The sequence below is a fragment of the Plectropomus leopardus genome, chromosome 11 (assembly GCF_026936395.1).
Source record: "Plectropomus leopardus strain MGB_pleo_1.0 chromosome 11, ASM2693639v1, whole genome shotgun sequence".
Lineage (NCBI taxonomy): Eukaryota > Metazoa > Chordata > Actinopteri > Perciformes > Serranidae > Plectropomus > Plectropomus leopardus.
The window spans coordinates 33,336,251-33,349,628 of record NC_142186.1 but is presented as its reverse complement, the minus strand read 5'-3'; the positions used below and the strand labels follow the sequence as shown (position 1 = coordinate 33,349,628).

Genomic DNA, 13,378 nt, shown 5'->3' with positions numbered 1-13,378 from the left:
GAGGATTTAAAACTTTCAGATGATGCGCTTAACTTTTGAAGAGTTATGCGATGCAATAACAGCTCCTGTAGCTCCTGCTGCATCATGAGGGAGCCAGTTCCTACTGACAACCACATAGCCATAGCATCAGGCGACATAGAAAAGACAAAAAAAAATGTTTCCATTGCACTTTTTGCAAACTCTGGCTTTTTCAAATAGTCTAGAGTAACACCTCATGCAAGCATATTAACTTTTTTACAAGAAATGGGATTTGTTTTCAAAATGTACATGTTTCCATTCGGTGTAATTTGTGCAATTTGAGGATTGATGGAAACGCAACTTATGGATGCATTTAAATGACTTAAATGTAACCAAAACTAACAAGCATTATATCTAAACACTACAACTAAATCTAAAAATGCTGCCATGATTAGCACTGTCATGCAGGAGGTTAATTTTCATAATAATGCACTCAGTCTTCATTACACGTCATTTTGACACATGCAACAAACAGGCCCGAAAAGACTCACAGAATTCCTGATTGAAGGACTCAAATATTCTGCAAGTTTAACAAGGAACTGCCACATCAAATAAAAGCTGCACAGCCTTTGTAGAGGGAACACAATAAGTTCATTTTCACCGTCTTTAAACGCAGTCTGCGGGATTAAAACCGCATGCAGTTCAGTGTGTGTGTGTGTGTGTATAGAAAGAAATACAGGCACCAGTCGAATGCCCCGGTGGTTAGCTTTGAAATAACGCTGATGGTGTCACATATTTAGTTCCCTCATGCTTCACACTTAAAAAAAAAAAAAGTCCCCTTTGCCTTTACAATTAAATTGGCCCCTTAAACCCAGCGGGGCGATTCTAAACACGGACGGAGCTGAAATATCTTGAAAGGCTCGATGCAGACGGCTGCTGGTTGATATCTGCCGGTGAGGGAGAAAGAAGGAAAGAGAGGGAGGAGAGAGGGTTGAACGTGTTTCAGCTCTTTGAGAAAAAGCAGAGCAGCGTGCTGGAATACCTACAGGGTTGGGGATGGGATGCGGGGGGAACCCACATGTGGTGTTTTGGTTCCTCGGGATCCTGGGAAACCCCCGAATGAGAGGCAGGCGTCCAGGATTGGCCAGATTTTTTGTGCCTCATTCCCGGAGAGGACGCAGTTTCGACATGAGGCCTAATTACTTATCGTTCACAAGAAACAAAAACAGGTCAGATGACTCAGGGAATTCTTACTCGTGTATTACTGTGTGTTTGGGGGAAACCGCTACGCCCAATAAATACTGGATGACTTTGTAGAGGGAACACAACAAACTAATTTTCACCACTTTTGAAATTCAGCCCGAAGACGACTAAAGTACCAAAAAAGGCCTTTTAACTTGGAAAACAATAAACACGTCAGAAGCTGAAGAGAGAAAATTCATCAGAGAAGTTTGAAAATGATTTTTATGAGTTCAATTAAAGCATTTTCCTTTTTAAAGGTGCAAAATTTCTCACTGACTCACTTGTTTCTGTTGTTTTTGCCATTTGTCTTTTCAGTGTCTCTTAACCCTTTGACACCTGAATCACACCAGTTCTTGTGCCATTCACAAGCATTTAAGCCTCTGAAACATGAGACAGAGAATTTGTTTGATTTCTTTCACTGTCATTTTTGGGTGAACTGTCCCTTTAAAGTGGGTTTGTTGCCTGAGGCTGTCTATATACATATTATTTTAAACTAAACTCAAGCGACTTATGTTATTTAAATGCACATGACGTTAGCATCAAAAACCATGGGTGTTTCCAAATCCACTAAAACGTTAATTATGAAATGTTCCTGAGAGGTAGTTATTGTTTTTGGCACTTATGAACCAGCAGTTCACCAGGGGGGTACTTGGAAAGATTGTTAAACAACAGCTATGACTGTGCAAACTGAACAGTGCAGTGTCAATATTTCCTTTGTGCAATAATGTGAGTTAAAACATCCTTTTTGTCTTTATATTTTCATTTTTTACTGTATAATTATTTAATATATTTTGCTTTCTGTTTTTCTAATGCTTCTTGTTTTTGCACTATCCCCCTTTACTGTGGTAACACAGCAAACGTCTCGTCCGTGTGACTAATAGAGGATTATCTTATCTTATTTTATCTTATCTTAATGGCACAGAAAATACTTCCAACCAATATGAGTCAGTTATAAAACCTGAACAAAACAAGCTGCAATTGAGATGAAGTAAAAAACACTTAAAATGTGAGCAGTTAAGTTCAAATATGTGACTATATAAATGCTTTAATGGCCCCTAAAGCCATAATGAAATAATACTCAGAACACATTATATTTCATATGTATTTACACTGGTTATTAATAAAGAGTGAATAATATAACCACACCGTAAAACGTCTGAACATGTTTCTATAAACATGAGGGTAAGATTAAAGGAGTCGTTATATAAGTGCAGGCGAGCCGTCCGCTGTGAGAATCTGTCCAGAAAATTACTCCACTTACAAGAAAATTAGAGATCGGAGAATTAAACATGTTTTATTTTCCATGTGCAGGTTACCGGACAGGAAGTGCCTCATGATCCCAGCTGGTCGCTGCCTTTGCAAGTTTATGTGGTCATACATTTCCTGCTGGTGCTGGCGATTTACCACGATCTGTTTGAAAACAAGATGGTACGTATGTGTCACTTTGGGAAGACTGTAAATGTCAGCAGAGGATTTAGCAACTTCATTGCAAGTAGGGCTGCTAAATGTAGGAAAAAAACTGACATTGGGATATTTTCTTTCTCTGTAATATGAAAATAATACAGGACCTAGTCTATGATTTGACTTCATGAGTTTTTTTCCCTCTGCAGTAGTTTGTGAAATTTGAGTTGCTGGTGGATAATTGATCCAGTTAGAGCTGATCAGATCAGATTGATTGATAAGAGGAGCAGCTGCTGCAGAGGGAGTGAATTCACAACATGTTTACAATGTAAAGAATGATCAAGTTTCACTTCGATGCGTCTGGCGTTTGGCTGCTCTGTCTGTGCCCAGACTAACAGAATACTAACTGCACTCCACAAGTGTTGTACAGCGTATAATTAAAAAATTAAAAATAACAGTCCAGCTCCAAAACAGAGAGACTGAATCGTGGCGGCAGATGTTTTGATTGTGTGATGGTTTTTTTGTAGCTGCCACAAATAAATTGATAAGCTTTTCGAGACATTTTCTTGTTACTATTGTAGCTTCGGGAAAGCATGTACTTTACTGTGTCTGCAGCACTTGCCTGTTTATAGTACTTTTCAACACACAATCACAAACACAGAAGAGTCTTGTTTACCTAAACAAACATTGCCAGACACAGACACACATTACCTGACCTAAAGGGAACGGCTTGCCCGTTACCATAATCATGTAAAACGAGAATCATGTAAGTTTCATTTTTGTGTCAAGCACAGATTGTAAAATAATGGACTTAGCTGCTGTGATGTCACCCATTTATTTGTGGACAGCTGTTTTGAAGCCTCAATTTCGTTGACATCTTGGGGTTTTTTTTAGCCATATGTGACCATGAGAGTGGAAATATGTGTAACTTTGGGCCTTAATAAAATGTTAACGGGTGAGTTACTTAAAAATTCACCCTCCATACTGGTGGCATGAAAGTTGAAATTAGCTACAAAAACCAAAAAACATTTTTTGTACCAGGCTGTAAAGATGTGTATTTTCGCTGTAAAGTTGGGCATTTTAACATGGGGATCTATGCTAACTGACTGTTTTGGAGCCAGCCTCAAGTGGACATTAGAGGAACTGCAGTTTTTAGGGCTTCTCTGTAGGCTTTATTTACCAGCCTCTGAGGTTGCTGCTTGGTCAAGCAGCAAAAAAGTTGTAGCATGACCTGTTTTTAGTTCATTTAGTGTCCCACAATGTAACTATTGCACATGCAAAATGCTGATGCTTGAAACAGTACATTGTGCCACCCTAATTTGAAGATTTACAGCTGTACTCAGAAGCACACTGACAGTCCCTCTGAAAGAGGGGAGAGCATTTTACATTCCTGTATGGCAGAAGCTGTTGACTTTCTGGTCACACGCTGGCTGCTGTTATGTTTAGGCTACTGTAATCCCTCATATAAAGTATGACAAGGTGGTCCAGGGCTCTTAATTTAAGGCTGAGCACAGCGTGTTTGTTTGCCAACATTATTTCACCCAATTATGCAGTTTGTTGTGGCTGCTGCACGGTGGAGCGCAGTCCTCTACTTAGCCAGCAGGAAAAGACTAGCTCTGTCTAACATCATGACAGAATGACTGATCGGCATTCCCCTTTAGAACAACCTTTGTCTATTATTTTCCACTCGACGAGCCAAAAGACCCCCTTCCTCCTCCGTCAGAAAAAAAGAGAAGCAGGTCTCCTCAGCAGTTATCTTTGGAAGCCTTTTTTCCCCAGGCATAGTTTTGGTTAGCCAAAAAGTGCTGTCACGCCCATCCCCTTCAAACTCCCAAATAAAATGGTCTGTCTTTTTCTGATCGCTACCTCTGTGGTGCTCCTTCAGTTGTGGTCCCCCCCTCCCCCCTCCCACACACACACACACACACACACACACACACACACACACCTCCCCTCCTGGGTCAAGGGCTCCCCTCCCTCTCGGCGAATGAAACACCAGCTGGTGGTCCAGCAGTGAACACAAACGCCTTAATTGTCGAGTCAACCATTTCCCAACCCAAATAGCCTTCAGGATGCAGCAATCAGGACTTGGAGGGGAAAATAACAAAGTGAGCGCTCTGGCCCGACGATAAATCATGTCACTGTTATGTATTTATACCCACATGTTCGCTAGGCGCTTATTTGGCTTGACAATTGATGATACACTGCGGGACAATTTATGGGCTTTGCGTTAATTCGAAGCCATGAAAACATAAAGTGAAAATACTCTTCAATTACATCATCAGCAGGCCGGCGTGCAAGTTTGATTATAGGTTGGTTACAACAGTAACTATTAGAGGCAGAGAGGGGAAGTGACCAAGTGGTCAAGTCTTATCTCAGAGAAACTCTGCATTAGTGTGTTTATGATGCAACAGTTGGACTTCAGTACAGAGCAACAAAAGACCAAATATTTGACATAGTACAGCAACTTAGATTGTTAAATTGTGTGCAATCATGGTGTAATGAGAGCAATTTTTATTGCCCTAATTGCACAAAATGATCATTTTTGCGTTTATACGTTTAGTGTGTCAGCATTAAGTGGTAGAAGTAACTAAGTACATTTACCCGCTAACACCCACTTACATTTAGCTTTTTAATGCAATGAGAATGCGTATGATCGACATTCACACCCTGCTCAAACGACTCTACAGTAGACACAGGTTTTTATAGCTTCCAGCCCCAATCGGCATTGATGAGAACACGACACCTGGGTAAATGCAGTAATTTCAGTTCCTTAACTGGCGAGAAAAATGATGCGCCATCACTAATCACCGTCTATCTCTTCCAAGTTACTCTGCACCGAGTTTAAAGGAGAGACTGAATTAGTAAGAGATATAAAGCAAAGAAACCACTGAAAAGTTTTCAAAGACCTCTGTTCCTGCAGCTGTCTACTGTTTGCCTGTTCTCCAGCTTGTCTGTGAAGCCACACAGATAAACTTAACACACACACACACACACACACACACACACACACACACACACACACACACGCAAGGCAGACTCATATGCTGCAGCAGTGTGTTCACTAGAGGTGGGAATGTGGTCTATCGCCTATTATTAGCGCTCATACCTGAGATTGAAAAACCCCTGTGCACCTGCAAATTTTGGTGGAAAAGGGGTATACGTAATATACCCACAATGAAAAGGAACCTTTTCCAGCCTCTCTTCAAAATATCCAAATTAGGCCTTTGATACATTGATAATTATATATTGATGCATTAAAGGGATAGTATACATTATATATTGCATTACGTAAAGGCAGTATATTGCGCATTGTGGTAATACGACTTTTACTCAAGTAAAAGATCTAAATACTTCCTGCACCACTTCTGAGTATTTATATCCCTGAGGGCACCGTAAGCAGCAAAAAATATCAGATATATGATTGGATCATGGAATAATCTGAAATAATGCCTGATTTTTTTTCTCTGCAAGTGATTCCCCATGTGTTGTTTAAAGAGTTTATAGGTATGCATTTAAATTTTTGTAATATTTTGAGTAGTTAAGGATGTGTGTTATCTTTGTAACTTATTGTAGTAATATTTCTCTACCGGTGTGTTTCCTCAGTGGAAACTCTGTCCAACAAGCCCTCGTGAGCTTCATCATAATAACGTCCTGAATAATGAGTTAATCTGCTCTGTCTCGGGGGACGACAGAATAACACAATCAGTGCGCTGCCACCAGATGTTAACTTTCATTTCTGTCCTCGTTGTTATTGCTGCAGTTTGACACTTGATCACGTTCAAAATTAGCTCAACGAAAGAAGCACAGAACATTTCCCCTTTTATTAAAAATGTGTAAATATGACTCCACCTGACGAGTCGGAGGGATTTGTGGAGGATTATCTCTCAAGCGTGGCATATCTTGATAGTCAAAACAGACAAATTAAAGATCATGTGACCGATGACTCTGGCCTGCTGAGTCCCCGAGGGTTATTGAACACAGATAAGTTCACATAACCTTTGATACCAAAATAATTCTCTGCTCATGACACCTCTTACTGAAAATAACTGTATCTGTAGCCTCTTTACTCTAATGCAATAATCATTCAGCTTTAATTCACTTTGACAGTCTTATTCCGTTACTCTGATAGATGGATTGAGGCCAGATTCCTCATTTGATTCACTGAAAACATAATCATATCATCTCTCCTTGCTCCCATGTGACGGCTCAGATAATATAGTTCTTATGGGGTTTATGGATTACGACTCTTGGATAAACACAAAGACGTACGATTTTATTGCATCCTGTTGATGGGTTGATTTTATGTTTGCTATATATGGCCTTCTGGGTCGGTACAGTATGGGAGCAGTCGGTGAGATTTGGCCGTTAGGCTCCGGATTGAGTGTCGGAGAAATATAAACCGAAGCTGACAGCCCACGGCATCCTCAGGAGACACCGGGCCTCCAGCTGCTGCCCTCAGCCAAGGCCGTAGGTTAGAGAACACGAATTAGACCGTACATCACGTTCTGTACGAGTCTGTTCTGTGCGTCCCAAATAGCTCTTAAAAGGTCAGTGAGAATCTGCATGGGATTTCTGCTCCGTTGTTGATTGTTTTGGCTCCATTTGGGGGCTATCGGGATTCAAACTGCAGTCTCTTCCACTGTGGTCAAGTCCCCCCGTCCGGATCCATCTGTGGTGATTAGAGCGTCTGTGCAAACCAGGCATGTCAGTGTAAAGTAAGAGGCAGATTACGGATATTGTATGTGCCAGTGCACTTATTCCGAAGGTCAGACATGTTTTGGTTGGCATTGCCAAGTAAACAGCAGAGCAGCCATGCGGTTTATGACTGCTCCCCCAGAACGGTCTCCTGTGATCGTAACTCAACCAGCCATGATATTAATTTAAGGTTTAGATGCTAATGTATTTTTTCCCCAACCGCATTTCTCATGCTGTGCAAATGTACCTTCATTCCTAGACGCTGTCCCAGTTCACCATCCTGGGGATGACCGGCTACGTTCTACTCACCCTCACCTCCCTGGGCTACATCATGGATCAGAGGTACAGTGTTCATGGCTTCATTCTTTATATTTTTTATTATTTAATCTGACAGACTAAGAAGCAAGAAAAAAAGGCTGTGGTTATTTATGTCAGTGGTCCCCAGGCTGGGGACACAAGTCTCTAAGGAGTCGCAATATATATAAAAACTGTCATAACAACATAGAAAAGAACAATTTTAATGAAAAGTTTAACCCACTAGTATTTCCAGTGCTGATCACCAAGGGCAGCAATGTTTTATCAACTAGTCGACTTATACTGCAAATGCCTGATAATGATATTACAGCATAAACTCACCTAGAAGTTTTTTAGTTTTGCAGCTGTGTGCAGTTTGAATTTTTTTGTGTCTGATTGCATTCATCTATGTGGCAAAGTATAAATATCGCCTTTGTGCCAAGAACACAGCCGAACAATTGCAGAGAAGAAAAGAAAGAAAGAAACTTGTGTGAGCTCCAGGCCAAAACTGATAAAGTACAGGGAGCATCCCTCAAAACTTCAGGAAACGAATCTGAACATGACAGAGAGAAAGTGACATCATAGGGTCATAACAATTTGAACTCAATCAGCTGAGTAAATTAAAATTTCTCCCATTAGACACTCAATTATTCCTGTAACATCATAACAGCAAAATGTGTCCAGGAGGTCAGCAAAGGTGAAGGTATCCAGCTGAAACGTTATCAAGCCTCGTTATTTTGTTGTTGGTTGATGTGTCCTTGTGTGCAGGCCAACAGCGGCAGTCTTGGAGATGCTACGCTGCGTCGTCATGGTGACAGTGCAGAGGTACGGCTACATGAAGCCCCTGCTGCCTGCGTTGGCCGTCCCCACAGAGGTAAGACCACCTGTAGTGTGTTACAGTGTAGTTTAAAGTGACAGTGATGATGATGGTGGTGAGCTTCAAACATTGACAACCAGTGCAGCTCACATTTAGAAGTTACATATTACATTAGTTTGGCCTCCACCCTGCCACCCTCCATTAAAACATTGTTGAGCGTAAACCAGAGAAGCAATTTGTGTCCAAAATACAGTGTGTACAACATCGACTTCTCATTTTATAACCGTTTAAACACAAGAGACACAAAGTCAACACACGACAAGACCTCATTAGCCTGCCAGTAGCTCAGAATACATGTGGACACATTGAAAAAAAAGTCCTACATCTCAGTAACTATGAAAAGTTGACGAGATAAGTGGTGGAAACAAGGAAATATGAGGAATAATGAACGTATATGGTGATAATGAGATAGCTCTTCATCTTCGTATGACAGTATGATTTCCCTGGTGTGTGTTGCTTGTGAATGTGTGTGTTGTGTGGTCTGTTTTGTGTGTGAAATGTGTGTGAGCTGGGTGCTAAGTCCAGGCCCGCAGCCCTGTGATCTATGAGTCCAGATGCGTCGCCCAATTGACCATAAAATTGGCGTGCCTTTCTGGCTCTGGCAGCCTGACTGTAGATGGCGGCTGACCTCTCATTACTTGCCCTCCCTCCCCTTTTATTTTTTTTTCATTTCTCCCTCTTTCTGCCCGCCCTTGCCGCTCGCCATCTTAGCCAGTGCATACGAGAGAGCAACACTTCTGGAACCAATTAGTGCCGTCTGCCGCTAACTAGAGCTGGCTGATGAGATTTGCACGTGAGCGCTGAGTCGCTGCTTTTATTGTCCTCCGACTCCACATCTGTGCTGCTCAGGTGTTCAAAAGACAACTTCCCACATTTTCTCTTTTTTTTCTCACCGTAAAGTGGAATGAAAACTGAATGAATTATGATTTTTTAAAGCCGTGCACATCCAAAAAAAAAAAAACATGTTGATTTATGCCGCACATGCTGCACGGCTGTGTCACTTTGACAGCGCTGTAAGTTTTATGCAGCCGTTTCCTTAAGCGAATCATTAGGCCTCATTTCAAGTCGCAATACATCAGTTTGAGCTGAATAAATGTCTTAACTTGCAGGTGGGGCTCATTGAAAATCCTCACAATTTACTTGAATTGGTTCCCGACATATTTGCTCAGAACTACAGCAAAGGGGGAAAAAAAACCACATCCAAACTTTAAAGGTACTTTAATGATATATGTGCCTGACGCTTGAGGTGAACGGGCAGCTCTTTGTTGCAGCGGGGGGGGCGTGTTTTGAAGTCGGGCCAATCAATTAACAGTCACTCGAAACGGAGGAGGGATAAATTCACATTTAATTGTATTCAGGCTCATGCGACTGTACAGTTGGGGAAAAAAGGGGGACTACAAAAAAAAACTACAAAAACTAGGTCGGTTTGTGGTCCTTCAAACCCAGTGGTGTGATATACTGCACCCTTAAAGCTCACAGTGGTATTTATAGTGGCTCTGGAGATTTCCCTTGTAAAGCTGCAGGCTTGACCTGTAAACCAGGGCTGCCTCTCGCTCCCAGCCGCCCACTCGCCCGCCCCAAACCCCCGTCTGCGCCGCACACATGAAGAGCTCGCCGGTTCAGAGAGGACGAGGCCGGTGAGCGTGTGTGTGAATGAGCAGGGGGCGGGTTTTGTGAGGAGATAGCTGTCTGTGAGTGTGTGTGCTGTCACCCTATTTAAACATTTGTGTGTGTGTGTGTGTGTGTGTGTGTGTAACCCTACCCCCAACCTTTGCTTGTGTCATTCACACGGATACAACTGATACTGGGTCAATATTTGAGATACGCATCAGTTTTTACACATTAGATAAACATTTTTGTATAAGGATCATTTAAAGTTGGTTTACAGTTTAAAGGTCCAGTGTGTACGATTTAGGGAGATTTAGTGGCATGTAGTGGTGAGGACTACACATTGCAACTTCTCCTGGTTAGAAATCCTTCACTCCACCATCAGCCCCTCTTCACCGCTCTTAGAAAAAGGGGCTGACGGAGGCCAGCGTGAAAATGTGAAAGGAGCCAGTGTTTAGTTTGTCAATTTTGGTCAACTGTAGAAACATGACAGTGCAACATAATGATCTCCATAAATGAGGACCCGCTCCCCATGTAGACATAAACAGCTCATTTTCAAGCAATGAAAATACAAAAGTTCTTATTTTTAGGTGATTATACAATAAACAATACTTATGCTCAATTTCATTTCTGCCAATATATCCTCCTAAATCCTACACATTTCACATACAGTGCAGCTGCTCTGTCTGCTGAGACCAGAGACTGTAGCAAATATGCTAATCAACATGACATTGTTTGGCAGTCTCTAATGTTATTGGCGTCTTTGTGAAGCCAACAGCCACGAAATGTTCTGCATTTGACAAGTCATAATTTAATTTTGTACCCAGATTGCAGTTTTAGCTTCAGTCTTGTCGGCTCATTCAACCAGAACCTTGCTTTGTCTTTGATTTCTTTAGCCTTGTAGCCTGCAGACAATGTTAATATGCTCCTATTACCCATAATAAGCTTTTTTATGAGATGCTACTCAGCAGACATGATTTGGGCTGCTACTAATCCTTATTTTTATTGCCAATTATTCCAGCAATCGCCAATTCTGTTAAATGTCATAAAATAAAAAAAGAAATGCCCATTTCATTTTCATAAAAATCCTAAAATGTCTTGTTTTTGTCTGACTAACAGTCCAAAATCCAAAGATATCCAGGTAACAATTATATAAAACAGAGAAAAGTGGTGAATATTCACATTTATGAAGCTAATATCTGCAAACGCTTGGCATCTCCACAGTTAATCGTTATATATAGCTGCAGATTAAAAGCCTTTTCTCATCAGTGCAACGTGAAAATGCAGTGCAGGAATATGAACAAACTGCATGCAAATTTTTAAAAATCCTGAAAATATTTGGATTAATTTAAACTGATTGGACCCCAAATTTTACAAATTAGATCTAGTGTTAGATAGACTAGTCCTGTCTTGTGACCAAAATACAACTTTAAATAGTGCATATCAGCTGTGTTACCATGTTTGTTTTCATTGTATCCAGCTGCTGGGTGATCTCAAGCCATATTTTGTGTTTTATTTAGTTATTTGTTGTTCCCAGACAGTTTGGGATAAATAGAAACCGAATTGATAAGAAGTTCCCTCATTTTGGCAGCAAGCTAACTATGACGTGGACAGCATAATTTAAAAATCAAGATCTGTCCAAAAATATTTTTTGTCCCACAAGAATATTCGTCCCACAAAAACAGTCATTACTAGTTTCTGTGCACTTTTTTCAGACAAAAATCAGTGCTTAATCATTCATTATTGCAGCTTGAGACAAGATGCCATCGTATGAGGATCTGCAGCACAGCTGACAGACGATGAATTACTATATGCCAACTGGATTTTAACCTCTGTGTATGTGGCGATTGCAAAAATAACAGGAGCTACAGCCTCAGCATTTACTGAAAATCAGCACCTTTCTGACAACGTGTCAACAACAGTGTCACTTCAGAAACTGTTTCTATTGCAGGGCGGTTGGACCTGATTAAATCATGCTGTCTACCCGCCGTTGATGTGTGTGTCCACATCATCATGTACTTGAGTGTGTTGAGTATCAGGGAGGGCGCTGGTGCAGTTTGTAATGATGTAACACGTGGTTGTATTACTGTGTGGGCCTCTGGTTCGCCTGAAGGCACAGGGCAACATGCTGCGGAGCAGAACTTAGATGCTGTAGATCCTGTAGTAATTAAGCAGCTCTTCTCTCAAAACAGCCACAAACTGCTGGTGAAGTCACAGTAATTTAAGGAGAGCTCATAAAAATACACCTGTCTTTGGTCCGCAGAGAAAGAGAGAGAGAGAGAGACAGAGTCTCAGGCCTTCCTGTTGGCAGCAGTAGAGACCAGTTTTAGATTTTTTACTTTCTGGATCCAACAGACCAAAAATGTTTGTTCTTTTTTTTTGTAAGAAATCTCTTTTGGTTTTTTGCCACCTTTTTTAAAACTTCAAGAACGTCTTGAGGAATTTTTAAAAAAATTTGGTCCAAATGTGCACATAGACTCGGACAGGATCTGACTAGATTTTCGTGGTCAAGGGTCAAAGTTAATGTGACCTCATCTGAGTCACTCTTTTGAATGCGATGGGAGGGAGTTGTTCTCAAATTTGGCACAAATGTCCACTTGGTCTCAAGAATGAACTGATATGCATTTGTCAAAAGTCAAGATTAATGCAAACTTGTCTGTTATATTCTCATGAACGTGATATCTCAAGAACACCTCGAGGGTTTTTTTTTTAATTTGGCACAAACATCCACTTGGTCTCAGCAATTAAATGATTCTAATATGATGGTCAAAGGTTACTGTGACCTTGTGTCAGTCTCATTCTCGTGAATGTAATATCTCAGGAAGGCCTGGAGGTAATTTTTACAAATTTGGCACAAACGTTCACTGAGACTCAAGAATGAACTGATTAGAATATGTTGGTCAAAGGTCGCTGGGACACTCTCCATCACATTCTCGTGAACATGATTTCTCAACAAGGCCTTGAGGGAGTTTTCTTAAATTTGGCACAAATGTCCACTTGGACTCATCGATGACAAGAATTTGGTGGTCACAGGTCAAATGTCAAGGTAACCGTGACCTTACAAAACATATTTTTGGCCATAACTCAGGAATTCATACTCAACTTTGACAAAATTTCACACAAATGTGTAACAGCATACATTAATAGGAACAGAAGGGGAGATATTTGGTCAGAGGCTGAACTGGTGACACTAATCTTGAAATTGTGCTGATTGTTTAGGTCTTTTTGCTGCCATGGGGATGTAAGCTATTAGTGAAACTTGACTAGTTCGTGGAGACATACAGCCGTGAGGCAGTAATT

General features: G+C 41.0%; 1 protein-coding gene across 1 annotated transcript in view; it reads left to right on the top strand.

Moving 5' to 3' along the window:
* The window catches only part of agmo (alkylglycerol monooxygenase), a 58,688-nt gene that overhangs the window by 30,601 nt on the left and 14,709 nt on the right, over positions 1 to 13,378 (top strand). Inside the window, exons 10-12 of the mRNA XM_042490129.2 lie at positions 2,512 to 2,628; positions 7,559 to 7,641; positions 8,362 to 8,467. Coding sequence (XP_042346063.2) covers positions 2,512 to 2,628; positions 7,559 to 7,641; positions 8,362 to 8,467 — 306 coding nt within the window. The remainder of the gene's footprint in view (positions 1 to 2,511; positions 2,629 to 7,558; positions 7,642 to 8,361; positions 8,468 to 13,378) is intronic.